The sequence below is a fragment of the Taeniopygia guttata genome, chromosome 4 (genome assembly GCF_048771995.1).
Source record: "Taeniopygia guttata chromosome 4, bTaeGut7.mat, whole genome shotgun sequence".
Classification (NCBI taxonomy): domain Eukaryota; kingdom Metazoa; phylum Chordata; class Aves; order Passeriformes; family Estrildidae; genus Taeniopygia; species Taeniopygia guttata.
This window is the reverse complement of record NC_133028.1, coordinates 11915981-11943470: the sequence shown is the minus strand read 5'-3', so window position 1 is coordinate 11943470 and position 27490 is coordinate 11915981. Positions and strand designations below refer to the sequence as shown.

At 37.7% G+C, this 27490-nt stretch overlaps 1 protein-coding gene across 12 annotated transcripts in view; it reads right to left on the bottom strand.

The window, feature by feature from the left end:
• The window catches only part of PPP2R2C (protein phosphatase 2 regulatory subunit Bgamma), a 190717-nt gene that overhangs the window by 95390 nt on the left and 67837 nt on the right, over positions 1-27490 (bottom strand). For 5 of the 12 annotated variants that reach the window (XM_072927983.1, XM_072927982.1, XM_072927986.1 and 2 more), the window contains one exon: positions 19401-19492. The exons of 5 other annotated variants lie outside the window; for them this stretch is intronic. In XM_072927983.1, coding sequence (XP_072784084.1) covers positions 19401-19492 — 92 coding nt within the window. Of the gene's footprint in view, positions 1-431; positions 496-19400; positions 19493-19600; positions 19618-27490 lie in introns of those variants that run through there. 2 more of the 12 variants (XM_072927985.1, XM_030270701.4) reach the window with 2 other exon arrangements.

Sequence of the window (27490 nt, the reverse complement as noted above, 5' to 3'; positions counted from 1 at the left end):
ACTAGTATAGAAAACAGACGTAGTATCACATCATTCCGTTTCCTGTAGACCAGTTAAAAAATACAAAGCAGCGTGTGCAGTACAGTTAGGTCAGGAGACACAGAAAAAGGAGAAACAAAGAAAGAAAAAAACGCTTTACTTTTATTGTAGGTATTTAAGGTTTGTATTATCTCTGGGACATCTCAGACTAAATAACACTCACAACATGGACTGTTTACATGTACCACTTCCTCTAAGACACAGCTGTTTTGATAAACTTTTATTCACTGTAAAAAACTTCTTTTTGCTTGTAAAGTGACAAAATACAGTCAATGAACTGTAAACACCTTTATCGCGTTTGCTTTTTGTAAATTCCAAGGTCCATTGTCATAAGGGAGTCCTGTAACCAGCCCTCTGGGTTGAACACAAAAATAAGTGACAGGCATTCCTACCTCCCAATCCATCTCCAGAATCAACCTCACAGATGCTCTCCCCTTCCATATTGTCTTTAGGATGCAGCAGAAAGCAAGATCTTCCTTAAGTGATTTGCTCAGGCTCCAGAAGGAAGCTGAATCCACCCACTCTGCAGCCAGCAAGTGATTGTCTTTCAAATAAAAACAAAAACAAAGCTATTGAGCCACCACTGGCATACAACAGATTAATTTAATTTCATTTAATTTCTCCCTTAAACCTTCAGCTTTTCAAGACTATGTGTCAGCTAGTTCTACACCCAACATTGCAGCTCCTTACATCAAAACAGCCTCTTCAGTGGGTATCTGAGCTAGTTTTCTCTTGTAAATTAAATGGTGATTCACAGGCCAAACCCTCCACCCAATATAAAGAGGTTATATCAGTCCAAATTGCAGGACTCTGCTTAGGTGGAAAGTCTCAGCACAGATTCATGCTCACCCACATGGCCTGACAGGACTAGGACCAATATAATATATATCCACATGATACCCATATCTCTTCTCTGGCACACTGTGAGTACTGTGAAACCAAATTACATGCAGTTGGCAAACAACTACACAGACTGAAAACACACAGTTCATGTGGGTTCACCTTCTTACAACTCCTTGGGTTATTTTAAGTACAGGTAAAGAGAGCACATCGCAGTTTAGCAATGGATTTGATTTGCAGATGAGTATTAAGAAGGAAAGTGGAAAGATGGGTGCAAACAAAAGAATAAACCCATGTCATGTTTTTATTTAAGAGAAGGACAACAAGGGAGCAAAATTTCTTTCCCTTAAATTGAGCCTAAATAGATGATTGCTTTCCTATTACTGTCCTGTGTAGCTGCTTTTCACCAGCACCTTCTCTTTCTGAATAAAAGAGAAATAACTATCAATTAATTAAAATAAGTACTAAGGAGTCAGGAAACATCCTAATATGCCTTTGAGAGCCAAAAAGAGTCAAAAAGCAATCAGAACAGCATGGATTTACTAGATTAGTTTTTCAGCAAGTGGAGAGCTATCATGTGCCAGATGCTTATGATCTAGACAGCAAAGCAAGAATGAGCTCTAAGTGTAAGATTTGCAGTATGATTATTTATAAAATAGAAGAAAACAGGAACAAAAATGCACCCCAAAAGAGTCCTCTACCACAAGAGATCTCAGACAGGCCAAGAACAGAAAACACAACGAGAGAACAATGATCAATGAATGATCATATGAATGGTGTGATACATAAAACTGTTCAGGTATCATTAGTAACTTTGAGTCAGTCATGGAGTAATGTAGTAGCTGTTTCCTTGCCAATTTCTATTTGCAAGTCTGTGGCCTTCTCTTGCTTTTCTATGTCACTAGGAAAGCATTCCAACTGTCTCATGCAACTGTGTCTTAGTGAAGGTGTGGAAAAAAGGAAAAAAAAAGTAGTATTAACATCAACTGCCCTGCATTCAACATGAATTCCCTTCTTCAACTTCCTATCACAAGAAAACAATAAATACTATAAACAAATCTGCTTTCAGACATCAGGTAAAAGAAAATCAATAGTTCAAGCACTATGTCATTTTGTTGATAAAAAGAAGAGCATACCTAGAAGTCTCACACCAGAAGAACTCTATTTCTTCAGCTTCTTCAAGCATCTCTCTCAGTATCTGCATGTTTTTGCTGATTTTCCGCTGCTTGAGCCAGTGTAGGTGAATGCCACGTAACAGAGCATGTATGGCACAGTAAAACACTGAGCAGAACTGCAATGGAGGGAAAATTGTAGCAGAGCAATCTTTCGCTGCTGACTCCTCTTCTTAAACTTGAATCGGCAATTCAAGGTGTTCTTCTAATCCCGCCTGCGTGTTTTTCAGAAGGTGGGCTACTGCAGTTTGCCAAAGAGCAGAGACTCAAAAAGGATCCTCCACAATGCTGATTTTTAGTGATGAAACATCCATTGCAAATATTTGGTTAAAAAAAAAAGTCCATTCTCCTTATTCTAAAAATATTAAAATACTTATCAAATAAATGAATAGAATACAACAGTAATAGTATCAAACTCTGGCTGTGTGTTTACACCTGAAATATGTATGCTCCAAATGCTGATTTAGGATACTCAGAAGAACATTAACAATCATAGTTCCTGTTTATAAAAGCAAATGCCCTCCAGCAATGAATACTGGATTCCCGTGATCAAAGTTCTACTGTCAATGTCACAGGATTTAGTTCTACTTTTTCTAGAAATATAGGTCAGATCAACACTTAACCATAATTTTAAAAAGTCAACCACAGCACTTCAAATATAAGAAATTTTCTTGCAATTTTGCTCTTGGAAAGATCATCTTATTTTGCTCAGAGCTGGGTTTTTATGATGAATGCTACAGTCCTCCTGTACAGCAATAGAGAAACATGTTTGTATAAACTGACCACAGGACATTGTACACTGTCTAGAAACTAAACATTACATTTTTACCTCAGCCTTATGCCTGCATATGTTGAGAAAAAAAAGAATCTGTGCCCAGCATAAATGCCTACTTCTATATCTACTTAGATACAGCTGTTGCACAACCTAATCTGTTCACTTGTCTGTTATCAAAAATGTGTGTCCTTATGAAAAATCCATCAAGTGTCTTATCCATTTTTGCCTTATAGTGATTAACTAAATGAAGTCTGCGTGCTTTTATTATAACCTGTAGGTGTAGAAAGGACTAAATTTCAAGACAGTCAAGGCATAAGGGGTGATTACTAAATTTAAGTTTCAGCACTGAAAAATACAAGCAGTTCAGTGCAAGATTACTAAGACGGTAACTGGAACCAAAGTCTTCACTGAGACAAAATTACTATTATTACTCTTATGGAAAACTGATATTTAAAGAAGATAAACAGAAGAAAACCTGTTTTTAAACAATTTATTATTTTATATACATTTCATTGTGAAACAAATTAATTGTTCTTTATTACATGCATGCTGTGCACCAATATTGCTTTTAATAGCCTTTCACTCACAGCTAAACCTTTAGGTGGTGGGGGGAGGACTGTTAGTCAATATCAAACCCTCTGTTCTGTTCTCTGGCTATGAAAACTTTTAATTAAAAACTGAAAGCAAAAGGATGCAACAGTACTGAAATCTAGAGCTGCTGAGATGTAATCACATCAATGGAGTAACCACAAAGGTGGGAACTGCTTCATGCTTAGCTGTTAACCCCTTATACAACAGAGAGGAAAAACCTGAAATGTTTCAAGTCAGCCCTTCCACAAAGGAAAAATTCCACAGTAGAGAAGCACAGAAGAATGAGGTATAAGCTGTTTTAAAACAGAATGCAGAAACAAGCTTGATGCTTTTAAATTACAGAGCATCTGAAACCTGCATTACAGGGCTTCTTTGGCCACATAGTTTCAATTGTTTGATCATCTTGCTCATTCAAATCCTTCTCCCAACTAAGATGATACAGTATGCCTCATTTTCCACCATCAAAAGCAAATAAAGCCACATGTGAGCCAACCATCAACTGGTCCTTAATGAAAATGCTATCACGAGAGGGAAAAAAACCAATGAAAATGTTTACTTAAGTCTTAGGGAAGATATTTCTGGTGTTGAGGGAAGTTAACATAGGCTCAGAAGAGTCTCAGCAAGACCAGTTGTTCACAACTTCTACCTCAGTGTGGTTCACAGAACCATCCATGTCAGAGCAAGGCAGCATGTGGCAGAAAGACGAAGTCAGGAATGCATAACTTCTAGCATGACATATATTTTTTCTCTCAGTGGTTAAAAAAGCCTCAGCACTGTTTTAATCCAAGCCAAGGTGTTATGTTGCCAAGCAGACATGCAGAAGAAAGAGCAATAGATAATTACTGTCATTTGTTTCCTTCTTCAGACCAGAGCCTGGGTCCAAGTGCTGTACAGTGGGGTGCAGAGAAATGATGTGGCTCACCCTCTGGCTGCAGATATTGGATTTTACAGCATTAATCCCCACTAATGTACCATAACACTACCACTGGAGTATATGTACATTTTGATAACAACATATGAAGAAGTACAAATTGTGTTACAAAAATGACAGTATTGTAAGAATATTTATATTTGCACACATTTAATCTTCAGGGAACTTGACAAGTTTAATTCTCCAATTAAAGTCAGAAAGACCACAGTTTTCTACATTTCAAATCAAGTGCTGAGATAACAAACATGCCAGAAATAAAATGCAAAAGGAAGACTCAAGTCACAGAATCTTTGAATAATATGGATTGGAAGGGACCTTGAAGACCATCTGGTTCCAACTACTTGCCATGGCCAGGGATACCTTCTACTAGACCAGGTTGTTCAGGGCCCTAGCCCTGTCTCCAATTACTTCCAAGGGATGAGGCAACCCCAACTTCTAGGGGCAACCTGCTTTAGTGTCTCACCACCCCCACAGAGAATAATTTCTTCCTAATATTCAACCTAAACCTTCCCTCTTTCATTTTAAGGCCATTACCCCTTGTCCTGTCACTATATAGCCGTGCTAGAAGGCCCTCTCCATCTCCCTTGCAGCTCCCTTCAAGTACTGGAAGAACACAATGAGGTCACCCCAGAGCCTTCTTTTTTCCAGGCTGCACAACCTCCATTTTCTCAGCCTCTCCTCACAGGAGAGGTACTCCAGCCCTCTATGCTAACTTGAAGACCCCAGCAGTCTCAAGGTGGGTGCACCTTTTCAAACAGAATTTTTCTCAATGGATTCCTACATAAGCCCAGACTCCTAGGCTGCTGCCAGGAGTTGTCAGGTATACACAATCAACTCCTGCCCATAAATCTTGGAGGATGGTGCCATATCTGCTTCTGAAAAGGTTATGTTACTCAAAGTTTACCATCAAATGGATCTACAAAGAATTATCAGTGACTTCTTTTTAGTAGTCCTGTGTCTCTGCAGGCAGCCAACCTCACACAAGGAATCCTGCTAAGCTAGTTATTTTTGCTTTCTCTTCATTTCACTCATTTGTTGTAGGAATTTATTCAAAGTTAATGAATCAGTCCAGAATTCTTCATACATATTTCAGTGTGCTTAAAAAAAAAAAAAAAAAAGATATCTACAATGTAGAAATGGGTGTAAATCTTGTATTCAGTCAGGCATGACCATGCTTGAGTTGTCCTGCAGTAATACACTGACACCAAGCCTCCCTGACTACCGGACTTGATAATCGTAATTCCTTCCTAACAAGGCTTTCAGTGAGCCTTTATTATTCAGAGAAAGTCTGAGTTGAATTGATTCATTGTATTTCACCACAAAGCTGCATTTTTGGAGGTATCTTCATATGGAAATCTCAATCAAGTCAAAAGAAGGTTTGTTATAGACATAGACATTTAAAAAACCGACAAAATCCTCTCTTTCCAATACATTAAAACAAGCTGCCACTCAAAATTTTGCAAAATATGGTCAAGTGCTAAGCAGTTTGCTGGGAACATCCATGAAAGGAGATCTGACTATTCTAATCCTGCAAAATACAGTTCAGGGAGGGGATAAAGATCATTAAAGATCAGATGAATTTCACAACTTCATTCCTCAAACACATCCATCTGAATTTGTAAGAGAAGTGATTTCTGAGGTACTTCATTTCCACACACGTTTTCCTTAATGAAGTTTATATTTCAAATCCTTACCTATTTTACTCACCAACTGTTTTACTGCTCCCATCACATAGCACTTCACTTTCCAACTGCTTTTCTTTACATACATATTGTGAGCACTGTGAGAAAGTTACTTCATGCACTAATGTGCAAAAGGGTTGGCAATTCGGTCGTTGTTTCAGCAGAAGAGAGTACCACAAAACCTTTGCCACACTACTTTCTTGTGTGCCAGTGGGCTGTGCACTGCAAAACAATTCCCACCAAGCTAACACAATATCCTCTGTAATCTTAGAAAAATAATCTTGCAATTTGGTTCCTCTGCCAACAGCAGAAACAGTAGGTGGGGCACATGGAGAAACAGCAGAAGCCAAGCTAGTATTTTTTAAAGCCACCTGATGATGCTGATAGTGATCTGGAAACAAACTACATATTATGGTTACTGTTCTAGACATGCTAATTTAATAACAGAGGGCAGGATATTATATCAGAAACACTTTCTTTAAAGATGTGTCTAAGAAGCCAATTTCTCCAACTTGAGATTTACTATGTAGTCAGTGTGAATCTGTGTATTGCTGCAAAGATTCACAAAAGAGTGAATTTGACATTTACACAAATTGATTTCTGCATACAGTTAAGCTCTACTACTGTTACCAACACAAAGCACACCTGAAATGCAAAATCCAAACAACAACCCACAAAGAAAACCATAAAAACACCTCCTTGATAAAGGTGAATTTTCAGTTCAGTCTATATACAGTCTTCAGTTTAAAAAATCATGTGTTTCACATTAGAGACAATGCTAATAAAACAGCAGGATTTTTCTATTTCTTGTAGGACTGTTTCAAAAGAAGATAAGCTGTAATTCATTTTGAAACCCACATTCCTATTGCAATTAGCAATAGCTCTAGAAGCATATAGTAAAAAAAAAGGACTAATCAAGATATTGATCAAAACATAGTTTGACAGAAACTGTATAGAAAATCTGAATTAAAAAAATAAAGTCATTACAAGAAAAAACAAGTGAAATTAAAAACCCACCATCTTTATTATTGGCATAGTTTCACTTAGCAGTTTGCAGCACAAAACCAATTTGTTTTCCTTAAGTTTTAGCTGAAGGTCTAAATGAAACATGCAATACATACAGAGTATTTTCTCATTTGTTTTAACATTTTCAAGACAGTGTTGAAAAGCTAAATTTATACCCAGCTGTAGTTTTTATAACCAACCAAGAGAAATTTAGTTTGTATGCTAGAGCAACTGTGGAAATCAATTCTTAATCTATGACCTTGCTTACCACAGCTTGAAGCCTTGCAATAAATAAATGCCTTGAGCCACACATAAGAAACATTTGGTGAATTAGAGACAAATAACACAAATCTATATGTGTATATATAGTATTAGAAAGGTCATATAAAATACAATATAGGCTTTTTTCTTGCTCTAACATAATAATGTTTGAAAGGCAAGACCTGGTAATTGCCTACATTAATATCCAGGTGGTGAACAGTCACTAGAACCTATTTTCTTTTCAAATTACAATGTTCATCCTTTTAGACAACTTCTTGTAGCCCATCTTTTTTTTTTTTTTTCTACTGTGGAAAATGCTAGAATGCTTAGAAATCTCTGAGAATAACTCTTCATTCTAGCATGTGAAAAGTCTTTCTCTAAAGCACATTTAAGCTTCCTTGTGAACATTGTGCAGTGTTTCATCACTAACAACAGGAAAACAAATGTTAGTGAGTGACATAGTTCATGTCTTAACCTGCACTTAGTGACAATTACCCTCTTTTACAAGCCAAATCTCTCAAATCCTTACCCCATATGAAATTACTTATTTCTTACTGGAGCATATGCTAAAAGAAAAAAGAACCTATAGTTCTATCGCCTTATTAATATTGCACCATTAAAATTCACAAAAAATCTTGTAAACAAATCTTTACCTCCTTAAAAACACACCTCCCATTCTTGATGTATTTGATTGACTGTAGATTTTAAAAACAAGTAGTACAACATAGCCTAGTTCAGCTGATTTCACTCTCTTGATTGTCTCCTTCCTAAAACACTGAAATTCAAATGTGACTGTGACTGACAGTCCTTTTGAGATTAGCATGGCATTATTAGTTTGCACAGCAGGTGACCAGAGAAACTGCTGGAAAAGGTTTCCCTTATTTTAACCGTAAAGGATGTAATCTAATATGAAAAGAAAGAATCTGGATTCTCACAATTACCCTTGAATTGGAATAGTACAAAGAAACCAAAGCAGAAAAAAAGACTTGCATTCTTTGAGTAAGAGTTGCAGTCAAGGTCCTTAGGTGCTTTCCAATGTTACATTTTCGCAGGTCCTGTATCACTTGACATTCAGAAGAAAAGTTAGATTTACACTGAAATTATCAGGCTCATCCTACTACTTCACTGTACCTGTGAGCATAGGTACACCTAATTAAAATCCACAAAACAACTCAGGAGACTTCTGGACTTCTGTCCTTGATGTATCGACTTATTCCAGTCTTAGGGCAAGTTTTATAAATATGATCCCAAGTACATATTGGTCAGAACTGATGCCTGGAAATAGAGAAACTTTCTGGAGTACCACAACTGCTTTCATCCAGAAAATCAAGCTGTCTTTGACCCTACCCCAGAAGAGACTATTCTTACCAACAAAAAAAGAGCAGGAAGAAGTACAATCTCATGCATGCTTTTCTCTAAAGCCCTAATTTTTGCTTGGTAATGACATTTTTAATACCCAGCTGGAACGACAGCGGCATTCTGAACTGAAGCCCCTCAGGTAACAGTGGCATTCTGCAGATATAAAAACATTCAATTCTCAGCTTCCCAAATATTTTGAGAATGACACCAACCAGAGCTCTCCACAGTGGTTTGTAGGAATGGGCAGCCGTCAGCACAGCCACTGCACAAGTGGGGAAGCCCACCCAGCCCTGCTGGGCATCCACCAGCTGCACAGCCTGCAGCTGTGACCTGAGACCTCAGCACCGAGCATCAGTCACCCCCAACACCCTACCCAGCCCCACCTGCTGCGTCCTGTCAGGCATTTGAAATTCGTTTGCAGGGTACAGTCTTAAAGGCAGGTTGTTCCAACTGCAGGAGAGTTGCTTGGTGTATTAATTTGCGTTGGCAGAAACTACTTCCCCACTAACAAAGCAAAAAATTTACATTACAATGTGGAGCTGTTTATAACCAATGACCCTTACAAAACAAGTTAAGATTTAATATTTGTGGAACAAAGCAAAGAATTCACTGGTGGCTTTGTATCAGAATAAATGACTAATTACTTTAATCAGGAAGCTCAAAAGATAATGAACTTGATTTATTATAAACACAGGGGCTTGCCCTCTTATAAAAATTACTTGCTCTGCAGTTCAAGACACATATTGATTTATGGCACTACTTGTAATTCTCTTATTTTTAAATTTAATAATGGGTGAAAATTAATTAAAAGTAAACTGGAAAAAATACACATTCCCAATATAATTTTACTTAATTCCACAACAATATTCATATGTTATGTATACCCCAGTATTTCACTAACAAATATACAAAGCTATTTTGAAAAATATGCAGCGAATAAAAGATTAATTTGGTCAAGATTACAGAAAGAGTGAATATTTTTGCCTTTCTCCTACATGACACATCATTATTTAGTGATACCTGATATCTGTTGCTGAGACCAGCTGAACCCTATTCAAACACAGTTTAGCTAGGAATAACTGAGAGAGTCGTTAAAAATCTCTGAGGATAGATTATTAATCAGTTATGGCTTAGAATTCCATCAGAGAGAGACTGAGTCTGCCTGGAAAGTGGTAGTAGACAAGAAAATAACATCTTTGCAGAAAAGCCATATTGGAGAGCACTTTACTCTGTCCTGACCCCTGCATCACCATCCTTTACCTCACTAAAGGGCCATTTGCGGACAGAGAAAGCACTTAAGGCATGTCCAGCCCCTGTGACAAGGCTTATAGATTTACTGCATTACATTCACACTACACAGCGCAGTGACAAATTTTACTGTACATATTCTTAAATAAACATAAAAGCATTAATGTCAAATCCACTCACACTAAAACAGACTCTGTCACCCATGTGAAGCCCCCTAATTTTCTCCAAAGAAGATGACTGCCATGAATTTTCTCTTTCTGCATATTTAAGTTTTAGATTTCTGAGGTGCATTTCTATGTATTTTGCTGAAATGTTTTCATATCTCACTGGTAACCAGCAAAGCTCTCTGGCTTATCTTAATTTTTTTGGAGTAATCACTGGAGTGCCAGGGTATTCAAGGACACTGTCACACAGCTGAGTATGCGGACAGTTGCTCAGTTATTAGAGAGATAATTATTATTATTGCATCGTTATTTGCAGAAAATAATGATATGAGAGTATTTTCAATGTGAAGAATGTTTTCAGAGACTGGATGATCAGCTCGATTCACATTCCACTCTGGAGCTCAGCTAAAACAAACCATATTCCTCAGGGCACTGCAACAAATGGATTACCATAAAATAAAGACACTTGGCAGCCAGGTTCCTGTTACAGCTGCTTCTTGTGCTGACCAGTCATCATGACCTCATGTTGCCCCTGTTTTAATATAGCCTCACACTGTCTCTTTCTTGTCTCATACTTAACACCACATTCCTCTGGGCAGAAACCACCTCCCTCTGTGTTTATGGAACCAGCTGTACCTAGTGACTCCATACTGTCACAGTTTAAATAACAAGCAAGATATGCATCTGATACTGATTTAGGGCAGAGCTGAACAACACATTTGATTAAATCTCTGCATTATCAAAGTCCGTGGACATTTTTATTCTTGAGGGTAGGGTTTTTCATGGCTGGTACAAAGAAGGTAGAAGAAGATTTTTCAAAGAAAAAAATTTGAGTCACCCATCAGTTCTGCTACATTGCAATTATTACCACAACCACATCAAAAGTGAATAAGAGCAGTATTTTCACCAGTAATTCTGTAAAATAATCTCTTATTTATCTCCAGAATTTCTTCCAAGCCTGGTCATAGACAGAGCAAGCCCCAGAATCCAGACTGAATTCTGCAGTTTGAAGGACTCCCATCACAAGATTACTAAAAGATCCCCGCCCTGTCCATGAGAGGCACGCAGAGCACAGAGCTCTGCTATGTTCTGTAACCACTCTCTGAGGACCAGATACCAAACCCCACTTCCACAAAACTGCAGAAAACACACCTGCTCCTGCAGTAATTACAACAGAGACCAGAAGGTCTGGGATACATATCAATGTGAGACAGGGGTTTCTATCAGGCTCTTCAGGCTTGGGTAGCTCAGTTAGCTCTGACAGCCTGTGGGAAGTCTGGGAGATATTTATCCAACGTCACACCACAATCATGGCTGTCTGAAACTGCAGACATCATTTTTAAGGACCACTGATTAAGACAGTTTATTTTCTTTGCCGGATTTTTAACTCATTTAAATGCCTTACAAATAAAGGTTCCCTCATTCTATGAAGTGAACCACCTGGAGTTCTTTTTTTTAATCCACAGTGTTAGAGGTCAGGCAGAGAACAAGTGTTCAGGGTTTGGAACAACTAAAAAGGAATGAGAAATACGAATTCAAAGATAATTAATACAAAAGAGGAATTCTCATCTGCAAAATAAAGTTCCGTTATTTTACAGAAAAAGAAGCCATTAATTATTAAATACATATTTGCCGGTTAAATCTGGGTTAATGTGCTGATTTTGGCTGGGGTAATTTTCTTCACAGTGGCTATTATGGGGCTGCATTTTGTATTTATGCTGAACACTGGGTTGATAACCTAGAAATGTTTTTGTTATTGCTGAACAGCACTTACAAAGAGCCAGGGCCTTTTATGATTTTGGTATATGGCCAGGCTGGCAAGGAGGTGGGTGGGGGCATGGGAAATTGAGAGGAGATGCAGCCAGGACAGGTGACCCAAAGAGACCAAAGGGATATCCCAGACCATGTGACATCATGCTCAGTCCATAAAGTGGGGAGAAAAAAGAGGAAAGGGGGGACATTTGGAGTGATTATGTTTGTCTTCCCAAGTGACTGTTACATGTGATGGGCCCTGCTCTCCTGGAGATGGCTGAACACCTGCCCATGGGAAGCGGTGAATTAATTCTTTGTTTTGCTTTGCTTGTGTGTATGGCTCTTGCTTCCGCTATTAAACTGTCTATATCTCAACCCATGAGTTTTCCAGCTTTTACTCTTTGAATTCTTTCCCTAATCCTGCTACTGAGGGAGTGAGCAAGCAGCTGCCTAGGGCTTGGCTGCCAGAGGGGATGAAACCACAATAGTTCTATGTAGAACTATTATCTCTGCAGTGAGAGTGGTGCTACAGAGCAACATTTACTTGCATCCTGAAGATTGCCCCAACCTGCAATCTGTGCTTTTTTTCAGAAGGCAGTGTTTGTAACAAAAAAAATATGTAAAGCTTTTACTTTAAAAGATACTTATTATTGCAGCATTAAGACTGTAAACTCACTCTCCCAGGCATTTATTTCATAACAATCACTTAATTTCATATTTGGTTATGTTTGACAACTCTCACAGGGGGCTAAACACTGTTCGGTCGCTACTGTGATTTCTGAGACAAAAAACATGAAATAACTTTGAAAATTATAGATCAGGTTCACTGACAGGCTTGTTCTGCTGAGTTCAGCAAGACATAAAGGCTGCCTGGTATCAGTCACTCCTAGGGGATAGTCTGACTCGCACTTGCTGGCAAAAGTCCTTCAAGGTCCATCTGCCAGGAGGAACAGTGGGTGTGGGCAGGGGGAGGAAATCATTCATGTGCACACTCAGGTACTGCCAAGTCCTTCCCTGTTCTCAAAAACTTCAAACAGTGTAAGCTACCACAAGCAATATTTAAGATGTCAGTAAACCAGTTTTTTTCTTCTGCAGAGTCCTCAAAATAGAAGCACTTCACCCGAAGAGACCAAGGGAAGCTACATAGAAAGAGACGATGAAAACTGAACAGATAAAAGAATTTATCTTTTATAAATTTATCTTTCAGAAATATCTTCAAAATATTATGCTTGTCATCACAGAACCACGGTCAGCATTATCAAGCACCACAGGATATACTGAAAAGATACATCTCAAAAGACTTATTAGAAAGGCAGGGGGACACATCAAATATATACAACAGATGTTTGTACACTAAGCTCCTATCCTCAAAATTGCTGATACAGGTCTATTTATTTAACTTATTATTATAAAAACACATAACAATCCCAAAGCATTCAAAATAGAAGTGCATAGCAGAGCTGCTTATGTTCCAATAAGAGGACATTCTGTTTGCCTCAATCAGATTTAAAGAGGCAGATCAAAGAGAAAACATTTAAGATTAAATGCAAACCCTTATTGTGATTCAAGGAAAAAAATAATACTCTACAAATACATAGATATACACACTTTACATATATGTACACATAACATATTGCAAAGTTAGAGATTAATTGGCTTAGCCTGTCCTCTTATATGTACCCATTCCACACTCCCCGTTTTTTCCGTAAATGCACCCTTGAAGGCAGCAGCTTGTATAGAAGGGCAACAGCTGTTCAGCTCTTGGCATGATTAGGATTTTCTCCCTCTATGGTATTGAACAAAGAGTATGGTGATCATAAACGAGCACACCCCACAGTTTTCCTGTTAAAGCCTTCTCTTCCTTCCCACCATGCATCTCTGTCTCTATCCCACTATGCATCACGTACTTTTAGTGACATCTAACATTTAGATTATACTTGGTCTTAGACACAGCCCATGGAAACCTTCACTTGAAATTAGCAATACTGACTTCAGTGAAATGTTTGATTTCATACCACAGTGCTCTCGGTCCTCCAGCACAGTACCAGATCTTTTAACAGAGTGAGCAACAACAGATGTTTTTCCCTATCATCAAATCTTCAGTTTAGGTTTTATGTTTACTTGGCTCATGGAAAGAAAGAAAAAAAGAAAAAGGCATATTTGGCCATCCAGATGAAGCACAGTGTAACTGGTGACACACTGTCTGTAGACAAAGTAAAATAAGTTCTTCTCCTGCAAGGAAAATTCTAAGCTAACCTGTAAGCCCCAGTCAGGTGAGAAGCAGATGTGCTTGCTGACACCATTTATAAATATCTACAGGATGGAAGAGACTTTAAGTTGGTTTTATGATAGCTGTTCCTGGTTTGTTGGTATCAGACACTCCTCCACTCCCATTTCCATGCAGTTCTACAGCCAACTGCCTGAAACATCAGCTCAGCTGTTTCTTTTGCACATCAATACTACAAAACTGATGCTATGAACAGAGGGGACATTTTCTGTATTTAACATTTAACACAATAGCATTTTATTCATTCATATCCTGTTCTGTGAAGGGAAGTCAAGGGCAGGATCTATGTGTGGAATAGAGCTCTATCTGTTAGCTGTAAAATCAGGAAAGGCAAAGTACACAGGCCATAACATCAGTTTTCTTCTCCACAAGCATTTAACCAAGAGGATATTTTACGGGGGAGGGAGATGCAGAAGAAAGCAGGAGGAGGGAAGGAAGCAGCAGCATCAGCATTAATCTAGCAGCACCCACCCTACAGTGCTCCCAAAGGTCTCCCAGTATCCTGTGCACCACTGGGGACAGCACAACACATCAGCCACCAGACAGGAGTGGGGCAGGAGACAATAGTGAATCAATTCGTTCCAAACAGACCCTCAAACTATTCCCAACCATTCAGAACTTGGCAGCCAAACCTCAGTTAAAGTAAACAAAAATAATACCTACCCAAAATCCTAAGAAAAACACAACCCCAAAAAACTATTTACTATTGAAGTTTCCTTTCCAATTACACATCAGTTCTTCTGAATGTTTTTTCATAGTTCTGAGGGTTAAAGAATATTGTCCCATTGTGCTCTACCTGACATAAATAGGTAGCCTTCACTCCAGCACTCCTACAAAATTAAGTAAACTAGCACAGAGACTCCTTTCTCAAAAACCAACAATGTTGATGTAAACATTGGTAAAACAAACAAACAAAAAAAAAAAACAAACCCAAAAAAAACCCAAAACCAAAACTCAGAATTAAAAAAAAAAAATTTAAAAAAGCAATTCTATCCAGAATAAATGTAATTCTTAAGTTATCTCCACTGCTTCCATCATAAAGAACAAACAGGACCTTGCTCTCCCAACTTGGTCTCAAACTGTCAGAATACATTTTTTCATTCTCTCCTACTTAATTAGCAAATTAAGCGCTTTTTCTTTTGACAAACTACAGAGCAATGTAAACAGCACAAGGTCATTGAGCACTTAACACACAGATAGGATCTGATAAATTGCTACAGCAAAACCTCTAAATTCCAGCTAACTCAACATGTAAATTCAAATCAATTTCCCAGGATTTTAATCACTGGGGGTTTTTTCATCACAGATTAATATTGATTAAAATTTAAGTGCCTTTTAAGATGCATCTGTCCTTTAAAACAAATTAAGTTCTCTTTTTCCTGAAGCATGTTCTTAAGTATTTTTTATAAAAGAACATATTTCTTAATTTGCTTCATCTCCCTGTAAGAGCCTAGAGTATTTGATCAAGCAAAAGAAAACATGCAAAAATCCACAGCCTCCTGGCACAACAGCCAGTCAAGTGCAGGAGAAATCCCCTACCAACTCCAAATGCACAGTAGATGAGTCTAAGAAAGAAACTGCAAACAAACCTTCCTTTTGCCTCAGAAAATCTGACAGTTCTACAGTCTCAGTATTTACTCTGCTAATTTTTCATTTGCTGCATACTATAGTAGAAAAGGCTTATGGAAAATTTAGATTTCATCAGCCTCAATGCTCTTGACCTGTTAGGTCTCATCAAGTTTCCTGGAAACTGAAGAATGACAAAAACAAAAACCATGGGATTTTGTAGTTGATCTTATAGCTTGACTGTGAAAACTCAACTCATTTGTGAGGCAGGATTTTATGGAATGCAGAGAATGATGGTTACCTGCGTTGTCATTATGATAACCAGATGGCATTCTCATAAGGCTCCTGAAAGAGGATTTACATTCTGTATCACCTTTTCATTTTTTGTCTGCATATCTCATCCCAAGAGGCTTTTTTTTTTGTTGAACTCTTTTCAACATCTGAGTTCAAATACTCTGCTACAAGGTTAACAGTGACACTATCAAAAGCAATTTCAATAGGCCTAAATTTTCTAGGCACTCAGAAGAAAATAATTAAATGGGTGAAATTGTTATTGTGGGATTTAGGGGACTATTGCTTGTTTCACTGAGTCTGCTATAAATATATTACCTTCATCACTGGAATAGACAAAGATGTAGAGAGGGCTGGCTTTATGTGTGCACAGAAAAATGTATTTCCTGCTCTGAAAGAGCTCACAGCAATGGTTCTGCAATGAGTTCCAACTTAAACTTTTACAGAAGCCATAGCATTGCTGCAGAATATAAAACAAATTTAAAAGCAAGAATTTTTCATATCCTCAGTTATGAGCTGGTCATTGCTAATGGTATCTTGTCACAAACTGCTGGACTAAAACTGTGAACCGAAAGACTAATGGACAGTAAAAACAGTCCTTCATGCAACCTAGAGAGACAAGTGACAAATTCCTTCCTACAGTCACAATAATTCTAAACAGAAACATCACAGAAGCCTGTGATAACTATGTGGTACGTCTGTGAAACCAGTTGCACAGCCTGATATTTGAGCAATGAGATTTCATTTCTGATAGCTTTGGTAATTTAGTCTCCCTTTTACTTACACATGCCAGTGGCATACAGCTTTGATTAAAAGGCATTTCCTCCTGCTGTATCTCAGTAATTTCTAGGTGTCTCAAATAAGCACTTCCTTTTGAACAATCTAATATTACACAGTTCCTTCCAGATCATCACAAACAGACCAATGTACGTCACCCTAACTCCAAACCTGCTAGGGAAACACTTTTCAAGATCTCCAGAAGACTGGGAATAAGCAAAGTCCTCCCTGGATCTACTGTATATAAACACAGATCTATATTCTCTTCACAGACAGAAAGTCAAAAAAGAACAACATTTTAGCATAGGGGTTTCCCAACTGTGCAAAGACCACACATTATTCAATGTGAACCTAAAGTGTTTCTTATTCCTTGTTTTGCAGCCTCTGTTTCTGACACTTGATCCAAAACTATGTCCCTTAAACTCTGTTATCTAGTGGTTGGTGAAAAAATTACTTTGTAAATTCAGCCTGAAGCCTCAAGCCAATTTACTGTACCTTCAGGAAAATATATAAATACATTCTTGAAAGACTGGTTTAACTTTCCTCCACTCCCAGTCCCTGGGCAGAAGCTCTGTGAAGCTGTGCAATCACTAGGATATAACTGGAAGTAAAGACAAGTTGATAAAGTTATTGTTGAAGCTTTTAAGATAAAGATCTGTAACTATGAATGTAATGCAATGCCTCTTCTCACGTAAGCAGACCCAGTAGAAACAACAGATTTGCGTAAGTGAGGATTCCAGGATGAAGGAGCTCTGGATGTTCTGGGCCATATGCTGGTTTACAAGTGTGCTACTTTAGATAACCACTATTCAATGTAAATATGCAGAAAAAAATCAGACTCTGTATTAATTAGTATTCAGAAAGCAGATGCAGAGCCAGACGAATTTGTGGTCTGAATAAATACTGCGTGAAGAAAACAGTCTCTATGACCATTCTTGTGCTCGTCCTGAAAATGTATTTTTGTACTTGAATTTAAAATAATGACTATTATAAAAAAGGTTTAATTGTGACAAGGTATATAATTATCTTCAAAAGTTTACATGGCAGAGAGGGAGGTTTGAGCTGAAATTCTGGGCTTCAGGTGTGTGGGAGGCCAACTCTGGACCTCCCTACAGCTTTGTCAACATCAGTAAGAGATTAGTACTCTGCACTGCATTCAAAAGAGCTGAAAAAAAAATCAAATCCACATGATCTATTGGCACCATAAAAACACTGAATAATGTGACTTATTAGAGAATGTCATAATGCCATGTATTCTCATGAAAAGGATCCTCAAACTGTTTTCCACTTTATGGATCAGTCTCAAATGACTTCTCAACAGGACTTTGTCATTAATTTTAATTATGAACAGAAGTCCATAGCCCTGCTACCTGATAAAACTTAAAAAAAAAAAAAAAAAAAGTGAAATCCAGGAACTGTTTTAGCTGTACATAAACGAATACTATTCTGATTCATATCCTTTTATGTTAAAAAATTAAGAAATGCCTTCAGGAAATCTACTTTGACTAGGAAAATTAACTCTTCTTACTCTATGATCTCATGGAAACAGACAGGAACAATGCTAAATTTATACAATTATTGAATTATACTATGGTCTCTTGTTATCACTCCTGTTTACAAACAACTATAGAAGCAGAGTTAAACAGACTTAAGGGCCTCAACTGCAAATGACATTCAAGGCATTGCAAATCCTTCACACAGCATTCAAAACTAGAAAAGTAATTCACCATGACCTAACAGCCTTGCTAAGCCTTTGTTTCCCATTTTCTCAGATTTATTTCCGTGTTGAAGAGATGTGAATTTGGCTGAAAATTGAATACTTCTCGCTTTATTTGAAGTAAGTAGTGCTCAAGTAACTCCAGGAATGTATAGGAGAATTAATTTTCCAAACTGGTAAGCACTCATTATTGTTGTTCTGAAAACTTGCATCAGTCATTAATTCCTCTCACATATTTTATCACATACTTCTGGTTTGGATTACTACTATCTATGGTAACTGCAATATATACTCTTTATTTTCATACAGTGTAGAATGCTGCATGTCTAGCTTTAGATAGGCAGATTTCATTAATTGTAAAATAATCTAAAAAAGAACATTAGTTTACCAGCTTAATTGATGTTAATATCTAAATTACATAGTAATTATGTAAAGAGAAATGGTTAAGATACGGCTTTGCAACAGAAACCTAATTGTTCATTTAGATACTAGAACCTAACATACACTTTCTTATCAATTTCTGGTGCATTTCAAAGCATGCCTCTTGGTCTAGTGCCCTACAGCTCCTCTTGCACACATGGCTGCCACCAGTAACTGCTTTTGTGTGCCACATTTACAACCAGGCTGCATTCAGTTTTTCACATGCCACACTTGAGACGTGTACATAAAGCATTGACAAAGCCTTTAACAACAAAACAGTGCAAAAAGAAAAAAATGTACAGGTGCCATCCCACCACAAAGAAATAGCAAAATGTGACAAAGGCAAGCAGATTAATTCAACCTCAACGAATCCAGCCCACGCCGCTTTATGATACATAACCTGATATCTGTTAAAGACTGGTGGCTCACTCGAGACAAGGGGCCAGCCTCCATCCAGCAGCCCATCCTGCAGGAACCACTGCCCTGCAGCAGTCTCTGCACAGAGACTCTTCCACCCACTCACCTCCAGAAGTGACTTCTTCAGAACTGGGCTGAGGAACATTGGCTGGACAGTGTGGGGAAGCTTGCATTGCTGCTGCCCTTGCTATACCTGTCCTGTGGAGAAATAGAGGACTTAATTTCCAGGGCTGTCAGACAGCACCTTCCACATTACAAGTGACGGAAAAAGAAATGAATTTGAAAATGCCTGATTTGAGCAAGTACATTTTGGGGTGTGGTGAAGAACTCCCAGTTCCTACAGAAGTATTTGGATTACTTTCACATCTTCCGTGGAGCTCTGTTTGCAGCAAGCTGGATTCTTTGGTTCATGAGCTGATGATGCTCTTGCCAGTTACCTGTGTAGCAAGCTGAAATATGGTCATTGAGAGCCAACATAATGAAATAGCCTAAATAAAATAGCTAAGAAAATCATATTTAAAATAAGCTCTCAAGTCTGACATGAACAAATACCCATTGAGTAGCTCTCCCTTCTACCTCCTTTTCAAAAATGGCAGTTTTCTGCTCTTTATAAATTTCCTTTCCAGAAACCATTACTATGTGAATTACCTAATAGAGGAACAGTTATTTTGCTTCTCCTGTCCAACCCATTCCATAGAGACACTTTATTTTACTTCCACATTAATCTACATAGGCTTGCCACAGAAATCAATCCAAACAAAGACCTTTTTCTTTTTTAAAGAAGAAAAGGAAACTTTCCATAGTTTTCATGGTTTACAGCTGGGACAACAGTTTTCAGCCACCAGTTTTTAGTATGACACATTCAAATGATTTGTATATCCCAAAGCGCAATCCATTCGAGAGAGAGAGAAAAATAACTATCTGAAACACATGAATAAATCATTCTTTTGAGTGTGGTGATGAATGCAATGTTTTTCAATTTCCAAACCAACTCTCTAAAGCCCCACTAAAATAAGTGTGTTTGCTCCAAAAGTGATCTCTGTATTTTTCAGAGTGCCATGATAGTTTGGTTTTTTTGGGTTTTTTTTGGGTTTTTTTGAGGAAATGTCAAGTTTAGACATAAAGGACTGGAAGCTAATGACCAACCACTTTTTTCTGGTATGAGTGTGCACTGAATACTGATGTTCACAGGCAGGAAAAATTTCCAATAATGAATTGGAAAAATATCAGCTTCATTGCATTTCCTTAACTTTGGTCAACAGCAATGTTAATCTTGCAAGTGAACTGAAAGACAAGACAAAGCCCATACATGTGAGGTTTATACATAATTCAGAACTGCTGAAAAGCATGGAAAGCAAGACAAGAAAACCATTATTATAATATGGCAGAAAAACTCTACTAAGGGGAAAAATAAAACAAACCCGCCATCCCCCCATCATGTATTGAATCTATTACTTCAACTGAAGAGTAAATGTAGGGGTAAATAGAATTGTTCACTTCACCAATCACTTCCTTTAAAGAATGCCAATCACTTCCTTTAAAGAATGCCAGGCAGCCTGTTTTCTTCCTTTTTTTTTTATTTGCAAGTGCATACTGTTTTTCTCCAAAGTTCCCAGTTTCCAAAATACCAACCCATTCAAAGCAATGAAACCGTTTGCATCTTCCAATACCTGCTAACTGGAGTATAATTATAGCTGTCTATGAACTAAGACTATAAACAGACTTTGCCAAAATAATTGAAAGAAACCTCCAAGAGAAATAATAACAACTGGTCACATATAAATTACCATATTTAATAAATCCAGTATATTTAAATACACAATAAGATACAGCAGGTTGGATCAAATAAATATTACTGATTAATTCTATTCTGGGCACTACAGATTGATGTCCTGTTCACCTTCAAAAAGAGTGATTATTCTCAGCATTAACAGGAATTTTTACTAAATCTGTTCCTCTTCTTTGTGTGACAAAACCAACGACTATCAGAAAGAAGCAAAATGAAAAGAATCTGACAACTTTAGGTTTTATGTGTTGCCTAAAGCCCTCTTAGAGTCCTCAAAAGGTCATGACACATGAATAATCTAGATATTACAGTAACAATACATTGATAGTACTGATCAGATCTCCACAGAAAAAATTTCAAATACTTTGAAATATTTGGCAGTATCTTCTAATAATCATAGAAAGGACTAGAACTTCTAATACACTTACCCTCCCTGAAATGCAAACTGGTAAATGCAAGCTGACAATGCTAAAACTGTGGTGAGGGGAACCTCTACAACTGAAAGCAAGAGCTGAATTGGTCACAGTGTGGATTTTTGCTTCTTTACTTTAGTAATCTATGAAGATATCCATACCATGGTTTTCACACTTTGGGGGTACCATACATTTATTTCAAAAACAAGTCTTGAGTGTTCAAAACCAAACACCTTATGCATTAACTGCTTCAAAGAGCCTTTCCTTTGCTTACATCATCCTGCTTGTCTCCCTACAAATTACTGTTCTCCAGCCTCCTACAGTCTACAGTGACCTATGTACACTAAGCACTTCAAGAGGCACTTTAACCATATGGGATATTTCTAATAGGTAGGATCACTTTCACTGTCTGGGACAGTAATTCATGGAATAAAAAAAGAGAACAACTTTGTCTAAAGGAAGATACATTCCAGAGATTAGTCCAATTCAAACAGAAAGCTCTTCCATGACAGAAAGCTATTTTTAGGATGAATATGCAGCCTGCCACCAAATCCAAGCTAGAATACCTCTTCTCCCTCCTTTTTTAAATTTTATGTAGAATCTATCATGCATATAAGAACTAATACAACTCCCAGACAGATTTATCACCTCTGCCAGAAATTTTCCTGAGAGTCTTATAGAAATCATTGTTTTTTCTACAGTTCATCTTCCCTTTGGAAAATGAAGAAAACCCACCTTTCATTCTCCGTGACTTGGAAAAAGAAATGGTGAGCAGTATTTCGTGAACCTTTGCATGAGTGAATCCATGCATCTATAGCTGCAGCAGTGGATTCCCAAGTGACAACATTCAGGTGGTGCTTGAACATAACCTTTCCTATTCCCTGCAGGTGTGAGAGGACTGTAGTCCCACCTGGGTCTCTCCAACCAACCTACAGCTGGTGAAATAAAACAAAGCCTACAGCTGAATCATGTTAGTCATCACTGTTACAGAGCCCATACTTAAATCCAAGTATCCAGAAATGATACTGCTGGTACTAGAACTTTAATTGATAGTCTCCACAGAGAAAGGAAAATGGCAGTTTCAACATGATATGGTTTTGCTAAGAACCTATGATTTTTTTTTTAATGCAAGCTAAAAAGAATATTGATTTTTTTCAAGTCCACTGCGTTCTAAATTCCACCATTGCTATTTGAGTTATCAGATTAAAATGCCATCTTTCTCACTAAGAAAAGAATCAATAAGTCTTTCTTGAAGCAAAAATTCCTAAATCTATTTGGTATATTTCAAACAATTTTGGCAGTTAGTGGTAGCCAAAAACATACACTGATTGAAATGAATGAAAAAACATACAGAAAATTCACTCTGGTGCCAGCCAAGCTTAGGGTATATTCACTGTGCACTGTGAACTGCAAGACGTCTAAAACACCCACGGTGATAACTAACATTACAAAGTCAGTGCTTCACTTCCAAGTTACAAACTATGGGAAGGCATGAAATGGCCAAAAAAAAAAAAAAAAATCTATATAGACTGCAGGAGGTTCAGCAAGAAGTCACAAAAATTTGCACTTGGAACAGAAGAGCTCCAGACAAAGCAAATGTCTGGAAAGGACCTGTGGCCATCCTGCATGCTAGGCCAAATACAAGCCAACAGTGGCTTGACATCAGCAAATCATGCTGGCCCAGCACTAGGAAGAAAGTGGCCAGAAGAAAGTGAAATCATGCTCCACTCACCCCTAATGAGACTACATGTCTAGCAGTGAGCAAAGAGTTCAACACTCTTCCACAAATGACTGAACCAGATTATGATGCAGTTAATAATTTTTTTAACACTGATTGATTGAAGCAAGTAATTCTGCATGCAGCACACAATTTTTCTTCCAAAAAATTCAACTGTGAAAATTCTACAGCCACAGTCTGTTCCTTTATAGTGGGTTAATCTTTCAGGTTTGTCTTCAACCAAGGGACTCTGGGATGCTCTTAACAGGAATCACCAGCTATAAAAGTCTCCTCATCAGCTTAAGTGTTTACCTAGCTCATAGCTCAAAATCCCCTCTCTCTCATTATGACACTGTGAACTTCCTGGAATCTTTAAAAGCATAATTTAGGAGGATAATATGAACCTCACAAATTAGCACAAACCCAAATGGACAAATGAAGTGAAAAAATTACTGTTTTCTCAAGACACACATTTGTAAGGTTCCGGTAGACACAACCCTCAAAAGTATCTGTAGCAAAGAAAAATTATTTAAGGGCTAAAACTATGTTACTGACATTCATGAAATATCCTGTAATTTTTTTTTCAGAGCGATTTAATTATACCTTTCATACTACTCATGCATTTAAAGATCTTCTGGTTAGCATTAATTTGAATTCTATTGCCACATAAATTAATACAACTGAGATACATTTATCAGCCCTTTAAATAACAATGTGATGTGTCCAGGCAGCATACTCTTGAAAAGGAGAAAAAGACATACAATTAAAACCTGAACTGCAACTACTTTACATTTCAGAAAGTTAAAGAGTACCCTGGAGCAAATTACCTGCAAGAGAAAACCTGGAGAGCAGTTTTGCTTCAAGCAAAGACTTAACAGTATTTAAAAGAAAACAATATGCAGCATGAGTAAATCATATAGCAGACAAAAGGGTCAAAGAAAAATAAATGGGTTGTACTCTAGTTAGTATAAATCTGAATGCATTAAGCTCCAAGGAAACTTGTAAAGACAGTATTAAGGGCATAGTATTCAACTGGATAATTTTAACCTTGATTTTAACCTTAAATTTAATAAATCATATTGCGCATGAGAACTTCCAAGTAGATTTCCTAACTCACTCTGCAAATAAACAAAACATTAACTCTAAATAGCTATTAGTAGCTACAGAAAATCTGTTCTTTTGGTTAAAGGACAGTATATGGTTTACTGAGGAACAGAATTGCAATAAACCCTAAGAAAAGTAACAAATCCACAGAATTTTAGCTCCCAGAAATTTTTGTGCTAAACTGCAGAATGTACTTACATTTCTTGACAGTATTAGGAAAATCTAAGCTTTGTAGATTCTAACAATTCCGAATATGGTAGATGGAATTCAGCTACATTTTCATCTTAACCTACTGGCGTCGTAAAAACAAAGCCAGCAATGGTATTGAGTCTCTGAAGATTTAGCACACTTGAAATTTCCAGAAGGTTTTTGGTGACCATTGAGATAAACTCTTCAAAAAAAAAAAAAAAACAAACTCCTCCAGTACCAGGGGTTATAACTTAGGTTACAGTACAAAGCAGTTAGCACAAACAGATGCAGAGATTAAGACAGATGAACAGATGCAGAATAGATGTAGAGATGACACTGGAACAGGTTGCCCAGAGAAGCTGTGTATCTTCCTTGAAAGTGTTCAAAGACAGGTTGGATGGGGCTCTGAGCAACCTGCTCTAGTGGAATGTGTCTCTAAGGTCTCTTCCAACCCAAGCCATTCTATGATTCTATATGATTAAAATCACAACTCAAAACAAAGCATGTGGTTTGTTTATACATACATATATTTTTCTGGACTTACGATATGTACATAGAGTACAGCCATGCAAAGCAATGCAACTGGATCCAATCCTGCTCCAGCCAGTGGCAACTTCTCAATAGACTTCATTAGATACTAAATCACAATTACACAAAGGCTGTTAACAACCTGTCAGGGTATTAAAGATGACATTGCTGCTGTTAAATAGAAACATGTACAGTAACCTTAGTGTCCCAACAAATCTAGGTAGTGCATTTCAATTTTTTAAAACTCACCAGAGTAAAACAACAAAATGAAATTAAAATTTAAATTTCTGTTATTTAGTCACTTTCATTTCTGTAACAGGATGGCATGGAGGACTGACATGTTAATGGTCAGTGGCTCAATCAGCCATTTGCAATAGCAGCAGGTGCTTTGCCAAGTTGGGTTTGCAAGGTCACAGCCCAGACGCAGGGGGGGTGAGCACCCACCAGCAGAGAGCACAAGCTGAGGTTTGAGCCATGTGAGGGAGAAGGCAGGTAAGCAGCAGAGGTCAGATAATGTTTTTTATCACCCTTAGATAACAGGCTCAGCTGTACAACTTTTCCCTGGGAACAACCAGGGCATTCACACACAGGCCTGAAGGTTTTCATCCCTTCTGATGGGACACAACTGGCTCAACCACTCTGTCATGAGAGGCAGCTGTCATGTCTTTGAAGGTGTCATAAGCCATCAAAGACCCCCTGAGTGCTCCCTGACTAATTTCTGGGGCCTTCCATGAGAGGACTGCATGTGATCCACAGTGTTACATCAGACAGTGTAAAACTGACTCCTCAGTAAGGGAGGAGGTATCTGACATAAACTTGAACATTTATTAACCCATTGAACTTTGTGTTTTGGGGACTTCCCCCACTCCCAACTGATCAAGATGGAGATCATCACTTCAACCAACAGACACCAAATAACAACAATTAAGTCTCTTTGCTAGGTAAGTGGTGATATGTTTCCACTATCTACTCTTATCCTTCTCATTCCTTCTTTCCCTTATATATTTTCTGAAGTGGTATCTTTATACTTTCATACTGTTATATTACTACAGATAGATAATAACCAAAAGGGCTACATACCTCCTTTCCATGGCAAGCACATTATCCTAAATAAGCACTACATAAATATATACATTATATATATAAAAAGCTAGTGTCATTTCATTCTAATTTCATTCAGTGTCATTTCATTCTAATCTGCTGCAAGAGATTTATTAGCAAGAATCTCAGCCACCCTTGCCTTCAGGGGTGAGTAATAACAAATAACAAAGAGAAAACCCCGTTAGCTTTTCCCCTATCATAACATGATAAAATCCTGACTCTGTCCTTCAACCAAGTCTGTTGATATTAATATACTTAACTGGGATCTTACGCAAGAAGGCTGCCAGACCTCCCCGCAAAAACTCCTTTTCAGTAAAATGGTGCAGAAGAAGGAACTCTTCAAATTGCAAAAAGACCTTCCCCCTTCACCTGAGGGTCATCTACAAACCAATTAATCAGGTCCAAGATAATTTTGAGTCACATCTGTGTCCTTTAATGACAGTAAAAGAATAGTACTAAGTTACACTTCCAGGTCTTGCCCTCACAAGCCTCAATGGATATACATACAGAGAGCAGAAAGAATTTGGCAAAGAGTACCAAATGAGTTGTGATTTTGGCTGGACTCCCCTTTTTTTTTTTTTTTTAAATAAAGATTCCTGGAACTCAAACAGTAGCAAGTACTGCAAATAAAACCCAAGTATTACTACAATCAAGTCAAGCAGCAAACGGAAATGGAGTAATTAGCCAAGGAAGGAATTCTGTGTCCTTATTTCTCTCCCGAGAAGTGTTTGATCTACATATTCTTGATGTCTCTGAAGTCTGAGAAGGGAGTATTCCTTCCAGAGAGGGAAATTCTGAGAATTTAAAGCTTTAGGGTCCTGCTTGAACAGAGATGCAACAGTTGCGTTCTGGCAGGAATTAAAGCTGGCATGGAAATGTCACCAAAGTAATTAAAAGATGTTCTGGAAAGTGGCCAAAAGGAAATCAAAGGAACTTTAGCAGTATGAAGACACATACCAGAAGCACAAGAAAAGAAACTTCAAGAAAGACCATTAGGTTTAAGAGTTACAGTTACCCATCTGTTGCCTGGGTAGAAGGCTGTGTGAACTAGGGGAAAATGTTAATTATTCCTGTGAGATATTTAGTCAAAAAATATTCATGTTTTCTTATATAAGTTCCAGTCTTGACCACATGTCAGTTGTATAGGGGAACAGATGTATTTTAGATTTAGCCCAAATTTTGACCTATAGGAACTGATCAACTTCTTTCAGTTCTTCAAGTGTGGTCTGTTACCGGATCTGAGAATCAGTCTGGGGAAAAAAGACTACCTGATACCCAGTCTGACAGCTACCTGTGAATTAAAAGATCTTAAATACAGATAAACTATAGCTCATACCTTATATCACATTTATTGTTGT